Raw genomic sequence first — 21,085 nt, 5'->3', positions numbered from 1 at the left:
TTATTATTCGCAGGTTCACATATACATGCTGGCAGGTGCTTCCCTAAGTCCGAAAACAACGTTGGATCACCTTGGTCCTGTTACTGACTGCACCTATTCTCCGAATGGTCAGTATTTGGTGGCATGTGATGCCAATAGGAAAGTTATATTGTACAAAGTACCTGAATATGAGGTAAGCAGTCATTTGTACCTTTAACTTACAGGCATTTGGAGTAAGGGGCACTGCTGAATGTAAGAAATTGCTTCTCTGCTTGGGTGTTGTTAACCACTAACTGATTCACTGAGCACATTGTTTGCTGAACTCGTGATCTTGCCACTGACGGCACAGAGTCAAGTTCTGCATGGCTGTTCCTTTGTGTGTTATCAATTTCATCTAATCATCATTCATCTTCAATAATATGAACAGCATAGAGGGGCAGAAAATCAATATAAAATACAAAAAATATAAATAACTATTAATACGAGGCGCATCCAGAAAGTAAGTTTCCCTATTTTTTTTAAAAAAAAACAACACAGTTTCAGGAAACCATTCATTGGCAACAGGTACAGCAAAGGTTCAGCTATTTTTCAACATAGCAACCACCAGAATTGAGACACTTGTCGTATCGTGGTATCAACTTTTGGATCCCACTGTCGTAGAACTCTGCCGCCTGTGAATGGAACCAGCGTGTGACAGACGTCTTCAGCTCTTCGTCGTTGCCAAAATGCTCACCGGAGGACGGGAATTTCTTGAGGTGCAAGAAAACGTGAAAATCGCTGGGAGCCAGATCAGGACTGTAAGGTGGATGATCAAACAACCCCCAGCCAAATTCCGTCAAAACAGCTGCTGTGCGCCGAGCCGTATGTGGATGAGCATTGTCATGGAGGAGCACAACACCTGCAGTAAGCATGCCACGCCTCTTGTTTTGAATGGCACGTCGCAATTTCCTTAGTGTTTCACAGTAATGGTCAGCGTTCACCGTTTCACCTCTGGGGAGGAAGTCAATGAGCAAAATGCCCTTCCTGTCCCAAAACACGGTGCACATTATTTTCTGTACCCACTGCTGCCTCGCTACTGGCATGCGGCGGGAGAAGGAATACGAGCTTCCACTTCGGACCACTGCTGCCTCGCTACTGGCGCCGGGTGGGATCTGTCCGCCTGGCATATGATTGATACGTCTTAGCTCTGCTGTGCATGCGCAATTTACACGGCTCATTATGTTTATTTTCACGGGAAAAAATAGGGAAACTTACTTTCTGGATGCGCCTTGTATAATGGTTACATTCCTTACAAATAACCTATTCCTTGCTGGTGTATACAAAAACTTGAATCAGCCACTTTTGCAGTTGCTTTTAAGATTGTAAAAATATAAATCATACAAAATTCTTAAAACAACCACACACAAAATTGTTGAGTAAGAGGAAAAATCAAAAATGAAATTGTATTCAGCTGCTTATAAAAAAAATCCTAACAACAATATATAAACTATTCTTGAAGCTTTCCTTGTGATGAATAATGAAGAGGTTTTCTTCAATCTGTAAATTGTTGAACAGCATAACATACGGCACCAGTGTACTGTAGTAAAAAAATAAACATCAAAGAGATGTAAAAAGTAGACTTGTAACATTCATGAGGAATGAAATATAATAAATAATTCTTTTGAAATATGTAGGTATTTTGGGTAACAGTTATGTTAATGTATAAGTGCCTGTTATCAGAAATAGTGATTATTATTTGCAGTAACATTGAATAGTCTGTATCAGGTTTAGAAAAAATACAGGGTTCCCAGTCGCAATGGCATCTAAAAATGTTCACCTGGCACTGAATTTTCAAATCCAGTTCTATTTTTTTTTTCTAATAACAGGGTGGCTACTCACTGGGAATTCTGCGTGAATTACTTGTTCTGGGAATTCTGCTTGAATTTTTCTCCGTAGAGGTGAAAAATTGAAACTCTTATTAATCCAAATCCCATTGAATTTGTACAAATTTATAAATGCCCTGAGGCAATTTTTTCACAGTTTAGTTTTTAATTTTATCGAGGAAGGAAAATAAGGCTGCTTGGAGAATAACACAGAATTCTTTCAATTATTTTAATTTCTTATTGTCCCTTGCAGAACATCTGACAAACGGAAGATAAGATATCTTGAGGTTGATTAGGTAAATTTGAGTTTGAAATTCTTACGCAATTAACAATTTTTCATGGATTCGTACGATCCTGTATCATTTGTGACTTGTGCTTGTAGATATATTTCAATTCTGAGTGTGTGAAATGGCACCTTAAATGGAATATTTTAAATGTTTATACCCTTTAATTGAATTAAATTAGAATTTTGGACACATTGCAATAACACAGACCGTTCATATTGTTAATATATTTGTTTGTGTGGGTGGTGAGAGGCGGTAATGGAGAAAACATCTGCTTGTACACTTGAATTTTGGAAAGTTCGTCTTGAAAACCGGGAATTATGCTTGAATTTTATCATGGTCCTAGAGTGGCCACCCTGAATAATTAAAGATCAGTTAAATAAAAGTCCTTACTTTTTTAAAAAAAAGAAATTAGTACAGTCTGTTTTTCTCATGTTTGTTTTCTGTATCATTGAATCAAAATAATAAACATTCCATTATAAATTTTTGCACTGTTGCTATCCAAATTTTAAAATCTGCAACGATATGGTAGAATGGTCCAATAAGAATGATATGATTTTGAAATGAATTGGCAACTATGCTTCAAATGTTATAACTGTCACTAGTTGTCATTTGTGTTTAGTATAATGTGACAATTCATCATGGCTAAATACACGCGTGTGGTTATTATCCAATTTTTTTTTTTTCAAAATAGACGTTCTTTTGTGAATACTCAACGTGCACTTTGCGAAAACTATGGTCCACATAATCACCCTTCTGTGCTTGCCATTCGTCGAATCATTGAAACATTTGAAAAGGATTTTACTCTTCATGGTGCAAAAATACCAACAAGAGGTCGAAATGCAAGAACATTGCTGCTGTAAGAGGTTCCAAATTTATCGATTCCTCATTGTGCTCAAGAATTAGGGCTTAGAAGAACGACAACTTGGCATACTTTGCGAAAAGGCTTGGGTTATCTCCTTTAGATTGCTTTTTGTGGGTTATTTGAAATCCATAGTCTATGCAAACAGACCATGAACCCTTGATGCATTAAGATTGAACATCGAACTCTGAGTTCATGACATTAGGCCCGAGTTATTGCACAAAGTCATTGAAAATTGGGTTCATCAAATTCACTCGTGTGCACGAAGTCGAGGTGGACACTTAAATGATGTGTTATTCAAAACATAATGTAATAAACTATGCTTCAAAATTATATAAAAAGTTAGGTTGTATCTGAAATAGTTTATATTTTATTTCATTGTAAAATCATATCATTCTTATTGGAAAACCTATACAAGTGCAATATTGCATAGTTACTATTTATGCTGTTACTTGTAGGAAGGCCACTCCAGTGCAAGAATTAGTTATTTTAATCCAATCTGGTATTAATTAATAAATTAAATCAAGGGCATATGCTGACAAAAGCAGTTTTTATTTCAGTGAAAGAAACACTTAACACATGACGTTTAACCCTATATCAGGATCTTCCTCAAACTCTTCAATCTAAAAGGTCTGAGGAAGACCGTGATATAGAGTTGAAACATCACGTGTTAAGTGTTTTTTTTTACCGAAATAAATACTGCTTTGGTCAGCATATTCATTGTTTTTGATTAAAATGCACATTATGTAGTCACAAAAACCAATTTTTCTCACACAGCTTTGAATTTTGCATATGCAAATTTCCAGGGCAAGTAATCTTCACAAAGTGTAGTGTGGCATTAGATCAAATATTTTCTGATATCGGTACCAATGTTAGCTCAACTCCAACATATGCATTGGAAGAAAACATTAAAATAGGCAAATTATATACTGCCCGGGGTACAGCGGACAGGATATTTAAATCCTATCTTGAAGGGTTAAAGCTTTCGCTTTTCACTCATGTTAGTGTGGATACATTTTGTCTAGTGTGGATACATTTTGTCTAGTGTGGATACATTTTGTCTTAATTGCAGATTAATTTTTAAATGTAACAAAATTGACAAGCATGATTAACAAGTGCATTTATAAACTCATATTTTTCATTTAAACTTTAGGTACTAAAAATCTTGCCTATAGGAGTGAAGAAAGATCGGTTTCTATTAATGGACCACTAGCACTTAGTTTCGGACTTTGACAATGTATTAAGTGCTTTGATCTTGTATACTCAATTCAAGATTCACTCACCTACTGGGCATTCTACAACTAAGTTTCCTTTGTACAGTTGGCTTTTATGCTGTAGAAGTGTTACCAACCCACATTCTGATTTGTTTGCCTCCCATCTATAGCATTGAAGAGAGATCTGTTACTAGTAATATAGAATGGACCACCAGCACAGGTTCTTCAAGGACCAATTGAAATTTTATATGAGATCAGTAGAATATCAGTTATCAGTATCGGTAAATTTTATATCTGTACTTTATCTGTATCAGTCCATCCCTAATTCAGTATCTTCATTTTTTTTGTATAATTTTTTTTAATATTTTAGAATCTTCAATGCGAAATGAAAAGATTGATGATTCTTGCTACATAAATTTAAGTGGCTTTGTTTTGACTATGTCAAAAGCAAATTTACGTAATTAGAGTATATTCAAATTATTAGGAGGGTCATATTTTTTTAATTGCTTGTTTCTAATATAATGATGGCGATGCATTGGATTTTGTAAAAACATGCAGTGTAGAATTATTTTTATTTGAAATCAGTGTAGAATGCATATTTTTTATTTGAAATATTGTGCACATGGTGCATGTGTCCTTCAGCTGCATTTTTCTTTCCCATAAAAGTTACTTGGTGCAAAATTAACTCTCCTACTAGGTGCACTACAATTAATTATCCGCTGTACAGCTTTTATGCTGTGGAAGTGTTACCAACTCCCATTTTGATTTGGTTACCTTTAATACATGAACTGAATGTTCACACTAATGGTTTTTGGTCTTGCATGATGGTCTTATCTTTAATCAGGTGTGATTGCCTTATGAATGACTAATGTATGTGGATTTTGATGGATTGTTTGTATTGTTCATGTTTTTGTTACTGTAGAAGACTTGATTACTAATTGAGACCTTTTTCTCTTTGGCTTACCTTGTGCTTTGGTGGATGGTGAATAGAAAGTAAGTACTAACCTGATTTTTAGTATGTTACATGTTGCTTTCAAACCAAGTTTCCAAAGTGTGCTAAGTATGGACCAGCATGAATTTGTGTAATTCTGTTGGGATACAGTGCATGTTGAATGGTGAGCGACAAGGGGGAAGTATGGCATGATTATTTTTTAACTTTAATAACTAGTTGCAGGAAAACATGTTTATGTAAGAACAAGCATTTGTTGTTAAAAGAAAGTAAAAAGTTTTCTTTATGTGCAAATCAATAAATTGTGGTTTAGAGGAGAGTGTATAAAAATGCAAATAGATTCAGAAAGCAATAAATATACTACGTAGAAATTTTTAGCGAAAAATGCAGGCTCGAGCATGCCTTGATCTCGGGTTTGTGGCATCTCTACCACTGAGCTACCGAGCCAGCTTGGCCTCGCATGATTTTTTGCTATCGCTGTTTTACTTGCGTTGAATCGTCTCGGCCAGTACTACCGCAATGGGATCTGTTGCCTTTGAAACACAGAAGACACAGGCAAGGCCAGGTCGGCTCGGTAGCTCAGTGGTAGAGCAATGGCACAATATGCCAGAGACCCAGGTTTGAGTCCTGGTCGAGCCTGCATTTTTCGCTGAAAATTTCTACGTAGTACGTCTCCTGTGTGTGCCTAATCTTCAATAATAAATATGCTGCTTCTAAATTTACTTCTAAAAACTGACTATTATTAGGTCAGTCAAAAAGTAAATGCAATCATTTTTTTTTTTATTTTTCACAGCAACAATAGAAAACTTACAATGATATAATTTTCCAACGTTGTCCCCCTGCACTTCAATACACTTGGTCCAACATTCCACAAGCTTTCTGATACCCTGAGAAAAAAAGGTTTTCAGTTGAGCAGCAAACCACGTATGCACCTCTTCCTTCACCTGTTGATCTGTGTCGAATCGACGGCCTCTTAAAGCATCATTAAGTGGACCGAACAGATGGTAATCTGACGGGGAGAGATCGGGACTTTATGCAGGATGCTCTAACACCTCGAAGCCCAGATTCTGAAGAGTTTGAGCGGTGTTGGCAGCGGTATGGGGACGTGCGTTGTCATGCAATGAAAGAATGCCTTCCGACAATCGACCTCGTCGTTTGCTTCGAATTGCAGGCTTCAACTTGTTTAAACGCATATCACTGTATCGTTCACTGTTCATTGTTGTCCCCTTTTCCACATAATGTTCCATAATTACCTCTTCTGAGTCCCAAAAAAGTGTGAGCATCACTTTTCCTGCAGAGTGTTGACACTTGACTTTTTTTTTTCACTGGAGATTCAGGGTGTTTCCATTCCATGCTCTGGCGTTTGCTCTCAGGTTCGAAGTGATGGATCCATGTTTCATCTCCAGTGATGATTCGTTTCAAAAAGGTTTCACCTTCGTTAGCATGTCTGCTCAATAATTGCTGACAGATTCTCACACGATTTTGCTTGTTCTCGTCAGTGAGTTCTTTAGGGAGCCATCTCGCACAGACTTTATGAAAGTTGAGCCTGTTATTGATAATTTCATATGCAGAACCATGACTAATGTGCATACAGTTTGCCACTTTATCAACAGTCACTCGTCGGTTATTCAGAACCAGCTCACGGACTTGCTCAATGTTGTCATCAGTAGTGGATGTGGCTGGACAACATGCTCTTTCCTCATCCTTCACACTTGTTAGACCGCTTTTGAACTTTTCAATCCACTGGTAAACACTTCACAGCTGTAAAACATTGTCACCGTTTTGTGCTGAAAGTCTTCTATGGACTTCTATGTCACCTTCAGACCACAAAAAACGGATTACAGAACGCTGTTCTTTTGTGGTGCACGCGGACAGTGGCGCAGCCATGTTTACTTGGCACCACTGCAGAGCGAACTCAAGTGATGACACTGTAACTTACCACAGGCGAAGACAACGATACTATCTATCGGCTTGCGAGCGCAGAAAGCTGTACAGCCAACCTACGGAAGAAAAGAAAAACATTGCATTTACTTTTTGACTAACCTAATACAAGTACTGTAACATTCCTTTGGTGTCTGGCGTATGCTGCGTTAGAAACCAGTCGTATATTTTGAGATGCAGGTACCATTGATTATATAGAGCATACTACTGTCCAATATTTTAGAGCTCCCTCCTCCTCCCCCCCCCCCCCCACAGAGAGAGAGAGAGCATTTTGATTTTCTTTATTAAAAATAACGATTTACATGGTCACTATAAAAACAATTACTGTTCTATCATGCTGCTTATGATGATGTAGATTTCAGTTATTCTTTGTTTCTATATCAGTGAATAGAAAAAAAATTCACTTCATTGCATGTTGTGACCTTACTAGAATGAATGAATATGGCAATTTTTCAGCCTTCTAAGTATTCAACGAAAAATCCCCTTATCTAAAACCCTTTCCTTGATGTTAAAAAAAGGTGTGTAAAGATCCCCTTGATAAAAATTAAAAGTGCAGAATTGGAAAGGGGCCTGCACAGGACATACACAACACATTAAAGAAAGTAAGGATAGTCTTAAAGACTTTCTCAGAAACAGTGTAAAAGACCCGCTCTTCTCAAAAAGCTAAAAACATTCATGAATATGCCAAACACTTAAAATAGTATTACATACACGACACATTGCAGGGTCCAGCCCTTGCATTTAAAAAAAAAAAAAAAAAAAAGTGCTCTCCTGTGCATAGCACCACACCATGAAGGCGAAACACGGCCCTCCTTTAACTGTTTGAACCACCGAAATACGGTTGATTGTTCAAGGATATCTTCGCCGTATGCCTGTTGCAACATTTTGTATGCTTCCATGGCGGATTTGTGCAGACGGACGCAAAATTTGAAAGCTGCGTCGTACTGCTCCTCACAAACCGACTTCTGACGATTCATGTTTTGTTTGTGCAGTGTTGCCAGATGCATGCACATAATGTGCTTGCAATTTTATGTTGATTCCATGAGACACATTCTTCTCGTGCAAATTTGTTTCACCGCTGCATGTTCACTGTGTGATATAAAAAATATTCATTCCCACTCTTTTTTGACTAGCCCTCATATAACCGGAAATATGTTGTAACAAATATTTATTACAAGCACCAGTAGAACTACAATACTATGTTTCAACATAGCCCCCTTCCCCCCTCCCCCCCCTAGTTCAATGCACCTATGCCAGTGCTTGATAAGGGCACTGATTCCACAGGAAAAAAATCTTTTCTACGCATGCACGGGACTTCGTCGTCATTCTGGAACCTCGATCCACTTAGTCCATCTTTCAGTGGGGCCAAAGGTATGTAAATCAGAAGGTGCGAGAACGGGCAGATATGGAGTGTGGGGTAAACACTCAAACTTTAGGTCCTCGATGGTAGACAATGTGTCACTGGCATTGGGTGGACTCACATTGTCATGGAGCATAAGCACACCATTGGACACCAAACCACGTCGTCTCTGCAGAATGGCTGGTTCGTTTTTCGCGCAAAAGGTTGAAGTAGGTGGTACTGTTTACATTATGCTATCATCTGATAGTAATACACCGGTTGTCCCGTATCAAGTCCTCCACTTGAACAGTGTTGCTTTCTGTGACTGCAGTGACAGAATGACCTGGACGCGGAGAATCTTCAACACTGGTTATATGCCCTGTTTGAACTTCTCAGCCCACTTGTATACTTGTGATCGACTCATACAGTTGTCACCATACTGAACTGTCATGCGGCGATGAATTTCTATTGGTTTCACGCCTCCACTCAACAAAAATCTCACGACACTTCGCTGCTGCATCTTGGAGCACTCCTGTAAGGGTTGCCGCCATATTGTGTAACTGTTTCCCAGCATCCTGTGTGCGAGGCAGGTATGCCAGCCCCAGCCATGAATAGTTTACAGATGCCTTCACAAAATATCAAACAACAATCACGGTCTTATTTCAGATTTTTTATACTGCTTTTCTGGTTATTTATTGAATGCACCTTGCATAATGCAGTAAAATGTAAAACCGGGGAACAAGGTCGGGGTTTCACTGCATAAACTTTTTAGTGGTTAATGCATTTTTAAGCTGTGTATTTCAAAATTTACACAATTATTTGTAACTTGCAGCACTTAGTATTAGACTGCACCTAAAATTAAGTCTAGTACCTTCTATCCAATTGAGCATTCATTTTAGTTTAGCATCCTGTACATATTTCTTTTCACCTGATAATAAATATAATAATAATTTATTTTCATTGTAGCTTGCTCACAATAAAGAGTGGGGCTTCCATAATGCCAGAGTGAACACAGTCGCATGGTCACCAGACTCGCTGAGCGTCGCAAGTGGCAGCTTAGATACAACTATTATAATATGGAGTGTTCAGCAGCCTGCAAAACATACTATTATCAAAAGTAAGTGTATTTTTGTCATTGAATGCATGTTTTACTATGAAAAGGGGTGAGTTATAGTTTTGCAAAAGGTGCACATTTATTTATATTTTGCCAAAATGTATGTAAGTTTTGGAAAAAAGAGAACTGCAATTCTAGGTAATTGATTTCTCCTCATGTTGCAGTTGTCCAATTACTACATAGATAAAGGTTCATATTTTGGGAAATGATACACGGTAATAAATAAATACAGAGAATCTTAGTATTCACATTTTCTGCGAAGCTGTTTTTAGTTTGTTCCATTAATTTTTTGGCTACCATTCTCATTGTAACTTGTTGTACGAGGGTAATCTCAAAAGTAAGGTCTCCCATTCAAAGAAACTTGATTTGGCAGTTGGCAACACTGTTGTGTTGGTTGCTTCCCCCACTCCCAAACAAACCTGCCTGCACCTCGCTGAGACGCTCAGTCTTGGCTTGGCAGCCGTTTGTAATTGAGCTCCCGCTTGGTGCTACCGGAAAGTGCGAAGTTCGCGCAGTTATTTGGTTTTTGAACGCAAAAGGTGTTAAACCAATTGAAATTCATCGCCAATTGACGGAAGTGTATGGCGAGTCATGCATGGATGTCAAAAATGTTCGCAAGTGGTGTAGGGAGTTTGCAGCTGGTCGTACTGAAATTCCTGAATGAAGAAAGAAGTTGGAGACCATCAATTTCTGACGAGACAGTCACGAAGGTTGAGCAAACCATGGATGATCTCTTTATGTTGGTTCCCGAGGTTTCTCGAAGCACCATTCATAGGATTTTGGCGGAAAAGTTGCAATATCGGAAGGTGTGCGCACAATGGGTCCCGCGAATGCTCACTGAAGAATGCAAATGGCAACGAGTTGACTCTTCCCGCAGATTTCTTCGCTGCTATGCAGACTTAAAGGATTGCAACAGATGACGAAACCTGGGCATTCCACTTCACACCCGAGACCAAACAACAAACACAGTCTGCCAGTAAAGTCATAGCAACTGTGTTTTGTTATCGAAAGGGGGTATTGTTGGTCGACTTCATGGCTTCTGGGACCACAGTAAACGCTGACAGTTATTGTGAGACACTGAAAAAACTCAGACGGGCGATTCAGAACCAGAGAAGAGGAATGTTGAGCAAGGGCATAAGCATTCTCCACGACAATGCTCGCCCCCACGTCGCCCGTCAAACCGCCACTCTCCTGCAACAGTTTGGATGGAACGTCATCACCCACCCACCCTATAGTCTAGGCTTGGCACCCAGTGACTATCACCTGTTTCCAAACTTGAAAGAACATTTTGCCGGAACAAGCTTCAGCAATGATGACGAGATGAAGGATGAGGTTTAACGCTTCCTCAACGACATGGCGGTGAGCTGGTATGACATGGGCATACAAAAACTGCCGCAGCGCTTACAAAAATGCATCGACCGAAATGGAGATTATGTACAAAAATAGATAAATGTTCAAGCTTTAAAATGATGTAAACATTATTGACAATAAACGTTTCTTTGTATTTAAAAAAAATTGGAGACCTTACTTTTGAAATTACCCTCGTACTATTGCTTTGGACCCTTCTGTTGTTTTTTTGTTCCTCGATTGTCGCTAATTGCACTGTTGTCACCTGTCTGCCTGCACCCTTGTCATCTACCATTCCCCTGCCTCAATTGCTGTAGTAGGGGAATCCATGCATGGTGTGCATCAGTGGCGGTCCCTCCATGGAACAGAGGGAACAGTTTGTTCCCTTCTACTACTTATCGTGCTTTTGAGCTATTTAAATTATTTATATTAACATAATAACAACACTTCTTTCTCCTGAAATCAACGTTTCCAAAAGTAACGTTGAAGAAAATCTTTCACCGTGGCTGGACGTTTGTTTACGTCACCTACCCCCAACGCATCATGGTTCTCACTGTCTGACGCTGAGTATTTCCGACCACGCACAAAGGTAAACTATCCCCACAGCACCATGGAAGCTGAACACACTAGCTATTCCCTCAGAGAGATATTGCGGATTCGCTTTTCTTCCAGTTTTTGCTATGTGCTTAAGTTTAATCGCGTCATAAGTGATACTTTTGAGTGTAGAAAGTCTATAACTTCCTAATCTCGTTGAGAACTTGCGTCTGACATTCCTAACGAACTGGAAAAATCTTCTACAGTCTAAGCGTCTGCTAAATGCCTTGGCTAAACGCTGGGAAATAGCTTCCGAGGGAACAGCTCACATCCACCTGTTCCACCAACCAAGACCAAAGTTTCAAGGCGCACAAGCAGCAGGACAAGAAAGTGAATGTTGCGAGTGTTGTATGATCGACCGGCTGAGGATGAAAGCCTTTAGTTCATTGAACTTTGCAGAAAATACAACAAACCAACACACATCCTAACTGAATTAAAAACTAAAACAAAATCATACACAAGGCATTTTCAAACGAGTTACTACAACTCTGTAAAATCATTAACTGGATATTTTTCCACTGGCAAATAATATTGTTGTCCTTGTTTAATCCTGAGAAGGGAGTCTGGAACAGGTCGGGATTTGTCACATTAACAACTTCTACTAATGTAGCGAACGTCATGAAAAACTCAGCCATCTGTGTACCATTATTGCATTGAGGACATTTGAATTACAAGAATACTCAACTCTATGAAAAAACGTCAACTTAATCTACGAATAAAGAGATGAAACAGGCTCCGACAAAACATAAATTTTCGAGTGATCAGAGAAAAAAAATATATCAAATTTTTCTTTGTTGCGCATCAACAAGTTTATTTTTAATGTTTTCTTTATATTATATCACATTGGCTTTAAAATTATTCTTATTGTCATATAATTTTAACATGCCTCATGTTTGTCACTTCTAATAATTTGTAATACAGTATATGGATCCTATATTTATTTGGTTCATTTCAATAAGGGTTGAATTTTACTTTATCTATTGTATTATGTTAACACACCCATGTGGGGGGGGCAAGTGCAGGTGACCTGTTCTCCTGCCTGATTTATCACCGCACGCCACTGGTGTGCATACAGACAGTGACAGTGCACCTAACAGCAAACTAAAACAGCTTTGTGGAAAACGTGAGTACTAAGTTTCTCCGTAATTAGATAAAGGTTATTAAAGATGTCATTAATAAATGTGATTCAACTTCCATGTATTTCTTAATGTAGAAAATGCTCACTTTTTTACTTTAAAGCTTTCACTAATCAGAGCATACTTTTCTTGTTCTTTTACAATAATAAATCACTATTTTGTATGTCCAGTAGAAAATTGTCTTGATATAAACAAGACATCCTCTCCAACTCTGGTTTATAGGCTTGTATAATGTCATAATGCTTACTTTTAATGAATATGAATTATAATGCATCTTTTCTGTGAATAAATACATTTGAAATTAAAAACAGGAGGGCAACTTGTGAAAAAGTTATGCAAATTGTAGCTCAACCATGGATTGAATCAGGGACCCGGATTTCATCTGATTGAGGAGCACATAACTTTCACTACATGTATCTCCGGTGCACCATAAATTATTGTGTGCAGTTGTTTCTTATAAGTTAATATTTATTTGTGTAAGGAAGAGTAGATACAATACCCAAAAAATTGGGGGAATTCAGAGGTCCATACTAATTAATTTTTTGTTTAAAGTTCACTTTATGCACAGATATGCTAAATGGGACTGGGCCACTACATGCTTCCATGGAGTATGAAACCCAGGACCCCTTTATTACAAGGTGATGACATTAGAAGTACATGCTAATTAATCTTAAGATCTTTATAATCTGAATTGTAATTTAGAAATGGATATTAATCTTTGAATGGATTGATTGCAATCAGTAATTATTGTAGTATTAACTTGTGGAAGTGCTACTCAAATAATTAACCTGTTTTGAAGAATACTTCTGAACGGAATTACTATATCGAAGTTTCCTGTTTATTTGCTTCTTTTTACAGATGCCCATCCTCAGAGCCAAATTACAAGGCTAGTCTGGTTGGATAATACAACTTTGGTATCTGTTGGACAAGATTGCAACACTAAAATATGGAACATAACAACTGTCTAGGTAAAGTAAAATTGATTAAAAGTATACGCGGAAGCCTACTAGTGAAATCTTGATATTTCCTGTAGTTTTCTGTTAATATATCAAAGGTCTAAAAGTCTGTAGCTTCTATGATTTACATATAGATGTGGGCTTATGAGTTACTTATAATTACAGTATTACAGGGTGTGTGTATTAATGGAATGAGATACTATTATTCCTCTTTTTTTTTAGACAAAAAGCAACAAAATAGGATATTGACATAGATTAAGAGTTATGGAATAAATTATAGAAATATGTCTGTATTTAATTCAGGTACCTTTTTATATATACACCCAGTGATTGAATTGGGCCGGTATGAACCAGTATGTCATACCGATAATAAATGAAGATGCCCAAATGCATACCGGCAGTAAATTTTTAAAATTGCACTTATTTAGTGGAGCTGATCGCACAGGTAGCTACACAATGGCCAACAATGTACTTGCTCATTTCTCTCTCTCTCTTTTTCTTTCTTTCACATTTGAGTTGTACCATACAACACTGCACTCTTCCCCCACCTTACCGGTCCACATTGGAGTGCTCCTTGTGGATCATACATCATGAGAAATGCAACAAGTGCTGACAATAAACTTCGCTGTTTGCACAGGAGAATTACAATTATATCATTAACTGTTTGTCAAGAGTTGACTTGTATGACATATTCATTTTGCGTGTCAGTGCCATAAGTGAAAAATAAGTTTAGATTTGTGGCTAAGACTGACACCTTCCAAAATACGTGATACAACTGAAGTTGAACTTCAAGGTGCTAAAAACATAAGTACCTGTCAATTCATGCATGCATGGCACAAATAGGAGCAGAATTTGTGGTGATAAAAAAGAGAGAATGAGAATCAATGCATTTTTTAAGAAATCACACACAAAAAAGATTGTATTAAAAGACAGATCTGTGCATACGAGCATACCGGCAGTAATTTATTTCCAATTTGGCCACTGTATACACCATACTGGATCCTTTTTATAGGTAGGATTGAAACTAACATCATTTTATTTTAAAGAAAGAAGTGTGTGTGTCTGACTACTTGGATGCATGATCATTTATAAACATACCACAATGTTTTAAACAGTTTTTATGATGAACACAATAATAATACAATATGTGCAGTGGTTTCAAAGGTTTTAGGGATTCCATACAATGTAATATGTGTATTTTATTTATGCATTCATATTTATCCATCCATATTACAACATAAAATGTTTTTGCCGATGTTGAAATAGTAGTGATAAAAAATTAACTGATACAGATATCTGATTTAAGATTGCAAATGTTATATGAACAAAGAAATGTTTATTCACTTCCTTAACTAATGTATGTAATGTAACTGGGTGACTGCAATAGGTTTTGCCTTTGAAAAAGAAACTGCACTTTTCCTAATTTGTAAGACCAGTGCTTGAAGTGAGAGGGGGGATGGTATCCTCCCAGCTGCGTCACTGTCACCATGTTAAACTATAGAAACAACCTTCCATCTAACCCCAAGGCTCAACCAGACATCTGACCAGTCAACATTTTCCACTTCAAGCACTCTGTAACAAAATGGAAGAATGTGCAATCAATTGTAGATTGGTCAGAAATACTTAACATTACTTTGCACAAACCACCGTGGGTCTCCCGTGTGAAAGTCAGACACCCCACCAACTGGACTTTGTGTAATTCAGTTGCGGTCTAATTGAAAGATGGACAGACTTTAACGGCGACTTCGGAAAGAAATGGTTATTGCAAGTGTATGTATTCAATATTTTCAGAATAGATTGAAAAGGTAACCTGTAAACAATGCTTGTTTCGTTAATTCGTCCATGTTTTAATGGAGATGGAAATGAAGAGAGAAAACAATAACGCATTCATCATTGTTGTCATCATTGTTATTCCATTTTTCTCGAAAAATAATAACACATTTCATCATTGTTGTTCCTTTTCATAACACGTTTTCCTCGACACAGCGTCAAACGGCTGCACTGCGTACCGTGCTATGCTGCACGATATGGCAACACCGTGATGTGAGTTCCTTCAGCTCTCAATACCAAACTAATTTTGCAGCAGGTATATCATCGCTGTTCTTTCAGTTGGTATAAGAAAATTAAAAGACATTTGAAAACTTTGATACTCTTCTTATAGACTATAATATTGCACTTATATGATTAACTTTAGCTGCAATACTACCATAGCATTGGTGGTCTCATCTAATTCTCCAAGACCATTTCACCAACCAACGTGGCACAGTGATTAGCACAATGTGCTACAACTTCAGGGGTCCCGTGTTTGAATGCTGGCCTGGCCATGGGTATTCTTTGTAAATATCCCTTCATTAATTTTATCATATCATCACTCATCCTCTTTGTCGCGATTAGCCAAAAGTGGAAGAAAGCGACGTAAAATAACCTAATTCAATCAATCCAACAGCATTTCAGATCTTCTCATTGTTCCATATTATCGGATCTGGCCCCTTCCTCAAAAAATCCTGAGTACGGGCCTGGGCAGGACATGGCATGGCACCATTGCATTTCACCGGATAGAAAGCAAGCAAAGACAGTGACGTCTTCTGGCAAAGTTATGGGCACTGTCTTCTGGGATGCAGAGGGGTGCATTCTGGTTAAATTTCTTAAACCTGGGGTAACCATAAATGCTCGCCATTATATCCAAACACTCACAAGGTCCGTCATGCATTGCGGGATAAACATCCTGGAAAGAAAAGCACTGCTCAGCTCACCAGGAGGAAAATTGGGCGGGAACTTCTGCCTCGCTTTCCCTACAGTCCCAACATTACACCCTCCTCCTATCTATCTATATCATCTGTTCGGTTTTGTGAATAACAGTGCTACCAGACTACGGAGAACATGCAGCAGGAAAGCAGTGTGTCAGTGTCTGCGAGCAGCTGGAACAGAGTTCTATCATAAGGGTATTTTCAAGCTTCCAGAAAGGTGGGGAAAATGCATGCAAAGAAATGGAGACTTTGTTGAAAAGTAAAGTCTGTACATTATGATGTAGTATGTTTTTCTTTTATGGTTTTCTTTAAAAGAAAAGCAATCGTTTCATGAAAAATTGTTGCTTATTTCTTTCGCTATGCCCCTTGAATATTTACATTGGATGTTGTGGCATAAATAATTTAATAAAATCATTTGGATTTCTTATAATCTTTGCAGATTTGGTGCTAAGATAGTAGAACTGAAAATTGACTTTGGGAATAATTGGTTGCAGGGTAACTGCAAGCACTGAACTTCACACACCTGCAGAAGATTTGAAGATGTAGGTTTTATGATGCCAAATTGACGTATCCCAGAGTTTTCCATTATAAACTGCAAGTGCAACAGTTCGGACGTGGGTACCTATGTGCTGTGCCTTTTGAAACAAATATTCTATTGCTAATCAAACAATATCGGTCGATTCTCATCATGTGTTGGTAAATTATCAGCTCATATAAGTGATTGAATTATCAATAGGGTAGTGTAGATTTTCCCCATCACATTTATGCTTTTTACCTTCTGGCGATCATTGATTTTGTGGGTTTGTTGAAAAACCAGTTATTACTAATCATATAGGCTTGGAATTGTGGGATGGTACTGAGTGGTAAATAATTTGTCGTGAGTCAATCTTGTATGTTTTTTTGTGCATATACATATGTGTGTTGTCATTGGAATGGTAGAATGTGATACTGTGACATAACGGAAAAATAATACAATGTGTGGATCCCTCCAGAAATTAACAAGAAAGCCACAAATCGCTTGTCTATTTTGTAGGTAGGTAGAAATTACTAGACACAGATTATCTTCAAGTTAGTTTGCTATCCAAAGCAAGCAACCAGTCTCCATAGGTTTTATTGTATTAATTCCCGAGCTGTGATATTAAAAATGTCTAAAAACTTTATATATTTCCCAGGGCTGTTTCTCATTTCAGTAGATCAGTAATTTTTATTCAAATCATCATTATTCTTTATTCTGAATGACTGTTGCTCGTTGCAGTATATTCATGACTTCATACATCATTCTAGGTATGTATTGTAAGTGTATGCTACTTTTGAGTATAAATATTAAAATAATTTAGTATCTCTTGCATTAGTTACTATATAAAATATTATTGAGATCAGTTATTGAAATATAGGCACATTAACTATTTTCCCATGTCATATTTGTTCCTGCATTATAATTTGCATTTACCAGATGCATATTATTATTAGGTAAATGGCTAGCATTGAAATGTATGTAGTATTTGGGAATACTGGTGGTATTTATTGAAACATTTCTCCACAGTGGAGAAAAGAGTCATGAATTTTTCTACAAGAAAGATAAGCTATTTTGTACTTTGGTGACTTGTAGCAATCCCAGTTCTCTAAAGATAATGTAGAAGTGAGAGTCAGGATTTTTTTATATGTATATATATGTTAAATGTTCTCTCTCTGTATTTTGAAAAAAATATATATAATTTTATTTATAATTTAATATTCTATGCAATAACTATTGAGCTGTTCCATTAATTTGGAGATGTAAATGTATTGTTTGTGTGTGCTAATAAATGGCATGATTACAGAAACGCTTACTGTTTTTCACTGTTCACGAATCCTTACAATAATGGTTCAACACTATTTTTTTTAGTGGTTTCCATCAGTGATTAAAAACAGGATCTGTTGCACCAAAGTGAGAACACTAACCAAAGTTACAAAGGTGCTCCAATGACTAATTTCAAGCATCCCAAATCCCTGTGGCAACTTAGCAGGCAGAAGAAAGTGCGACCTATCGTATTGCTGTCAAAAGTGAGATCGCTGTGGCATTTTTTAAGTGCAGTGATACTGCCTCTGAAATAATAAACTGCTGCAAAGCTGCATTTCCCTGATGATGTTGGAACTTAAAAGACATGTTTGCACCATGACATTTACTCTACCGTCTCTTCAGTTCATTTGGCTTTAATTGATTCAGGACAAGTGTCGTATCGTAAATCCGCATGTTTGTGGTGGAGTTGAACATTGCTATGGATCTGTGGTTCAAGACTACCCCAAAAGGAAACTTCTTCCACTACAGATATTTCAGAGCTAGTGCCAGGCCCTTCAAAACCATAAGACCAGAAAACTTACTCTACAACAGAAGAGTGATACACACTCTTGGAAGGAGGAACATAGTGCTGCTGGAAGAATAGCTCTAGACTGTGCTATTAAGAAATGTAAACACAGTGGAACCTAGATTTTACGTTTGTCAGGGGACCAAACTGAAAAAAGCTTAAAATGCAGGAAAATTTTATAACATTTTGCTGTGTTGGGAACATCATGATTATACGTATAATGTAGAAAAATGTAAAATGGGGGTTCCACTATGAGAAACAAGAAAAAAAGTGCACTAGTCACTTTCAGTTCTGTAATTGAAATACTTTTCTTTTACAAAACTTACCATGCAGTTGTAAGAGCATTTTGTTTGATACGATATTATGAAATAATGTACTAGATGTCTAGAACATCAGAAATACTAAAAGTGTACATATGGTGTTACCTAAAACTAATACTTCTCCGAAACATAATTCCAGAATTCTCAAGGGCTATAAAAATACAATTTTGCTCTGAAGGGCATAGAAAAAAATGTTGGGCCTAGTCTTTGAGTGAAAAATGTGAGAACCGCTATATTAAGGCATGCACATTTTGTTTAACGGATACATGAAATATGAGAGAACATGCGGCAATCTTAATTTTTTTACTTTTTTTTTAAAGGTGTGAGGTGGGTTTTCCTACCATTTTTGTCATAAAATGTGAAATGAATTGGAAAATGCCAAATAAGCTCTTAAACATGAAATTTAGAGTCTACATATTTACCAATAAAACACTTTCTGAAGTCTGAATTAAAATGTGAATTATACAAAATCATGGAAAATTTATTAATTCTGCTCTAAAAATGTAAGAGAAAAAACTGCTCTACACAGAAATAAATTTTACAACCAGATAACTATATATATGTGTTATTAGATAGGAAATGTTGATTTTGTGTAATAAGTATAGTTTTCAAATCAAATTTGGGATTTTATTCACTATTTTTAACACGCACACCTCTTTTGGCCCCCAAAATATGCCCATTTTTGATACCGAAATCTTGAACTTTTCATTCACCTATGTAACCCTACTTATGACATTTAAAAGCCGGCCCCTGTGGTGGAGTGGTTAGCACATCATGCTAGGTCGCCAGGGGTCCCGGGTTCAAATCCCAGCTTTGGCATGGATGTTTGTGAGTGTCCATTCATCATATCATCACTCATCCCCATCTTCGCAAATTAGCCAAAAGTGGCACAAAAAGCGAAGTAAAATAATGCAAATCAATCAATTATGACATTTAAAGGAAAAGAGCTGTCAAGGATAAATTGGTCCTGATGTGAATAGTCACTTGCCCCTCCCAAGTGCCAAAGACCATTTTTTTGCCCAAATAATAATAATACTACTACTATCACAGCCAATCAGAGTTTGCGAGTGCTGTGTTACTTGGTAATTTTAGGTAACTGGTTAACCAAAATATACAAACTACCAGCAAGCAACACAGCTGCATAGTCAGTTTGATAAATTCGGAGCTGCTGTTACCATTTCAACAATGCAAATCTCAATCAAAACCCTTTTTAAACTTTTCTTCTGTGTGGAAAGAAAAGTACCTCCAAAACGACATATATTTTCCTAGAAATTCCTTTTTATTCTTTGCTGGTTATGTCCCTAATAGCATTTCGATTTTATTGAAAAAAAGAGTTTACCCCCTTGAAAATAGTTTGTAGTCTGTTCTTTCTCCATTTTCCAAAATAGAGAAGAGTGACATACACTCACCTTAATTAGTACTCCGTCAGTTTGTTTCTTTGTACAGCATATTTGTAAAAGATACAATTCAACCTACACGTGTATCAATATACGCTGTATAAAACACACCTTGCTACCAACTTCATTGACCCTGTACATCAGAACATCTTACAGACTGACCAATCTGATTACCAGTACTCCACCTGTGTATTATTTACTGGTCGTCCTGAAAGACTGGCTGTCCAGCACTTTGCATAGGTTTCGGCATTCCAGCCAAGTGTAGGTCGATACAGGTTGGGCCACACATTTTGGTGCTGGTTTAAGGATGGAAGTTATTGGATTTGCTGATCTTGTCCAAATCAAAAGCAATGTTCTCTCTTTGTGCACCTGAAATTTTATATACTCCCAGAAATTCAACAAAGAGTATCTCTTATAAAAAAAATTGATATACGAAACATAAATCTGGTTCCCAGTAACATATCATATGATGACTACGACAATAAGCAGCGTATTGTCCCAGCCAGATGGGCTCAGGTAACTTGACATGTGGACCCCCTCCAAAATGCAGATGACCATCTATAGGAAAATAGGATATGCAGTTTGTCGTAAACGTAGTGTAGTGTGTCAATTGTCTACAGTTATGAATCCAGTGGAAAAAATCAGTTGCTTAACCAGTCGATGCCTTATTGCTATACAATACACAATCAAACTTGGTAA

General features: G+C 37.3%; 1 protein-coding gene and 1 non-coding gene across 3 annotated transcripts in view; both read left to right on the top strand.

Annotated features, from left to right (window-relative positions):
• Nucleotides 1–18,147, top strand: part of flr (actin-interacting protein 1 flr) — a 49,778-nt gene extending 31,631 nt beyond the window's left edge. The window contains exons 12-15 of one of the 2 annotated variants that reach the window (XM_083134951.1): nt 14–172; nt 9,397–9,547; nt 13,480–13,589; nt 16,819–18,147. In XM_083134951.1, the coding sequence (XP_082991077.1) occupies nt 14–172; nt 9,397–9,547; nt 13,480–13,589 (420 nt within the window). In that variant the 3' untranslated portion in view covers nt 16,819–18,147. Of the gene's footprint in view, nt 1–13; nt 173–9,396; nt 9,548–13,479; nt 13,590–16,763 lie in introns of both variants that reach the window. The other variant, XM_083134944.1, reaches the window with a different exon arrangement.
• TRNAI-AAU (transfer RNA isoleucine (anticodon AAU)) lies at nt 5,719–5,789 on the top strand. The gene has a single exon. It is a non-coding gene; the product is annotated as a tRNA-Ile (tRNA).
• Nucleotides 18,148–21,085: the final 2,938 nt, after the last annotated feature.

Source organism: Lepisma saccharinum, chromosome 1 (assembly GCF_977018435.1).
Source record: "Lepisma saccharinum chromosome 1, izLepSacc3.1, whole genome shotgun sequence".
Taxonomy (NCBI): Eukaryota; Metazoa; Arthropoda; class Insecta; order Zygentoma; family Lepismatidae; genus Lepisma; species Lepisma saccharinum.
The sequence above is the reverse complement of the archived record's forward strand: the minus strand, read 5'-3'. Positions and strand labels throughout refer to the sequence as shown.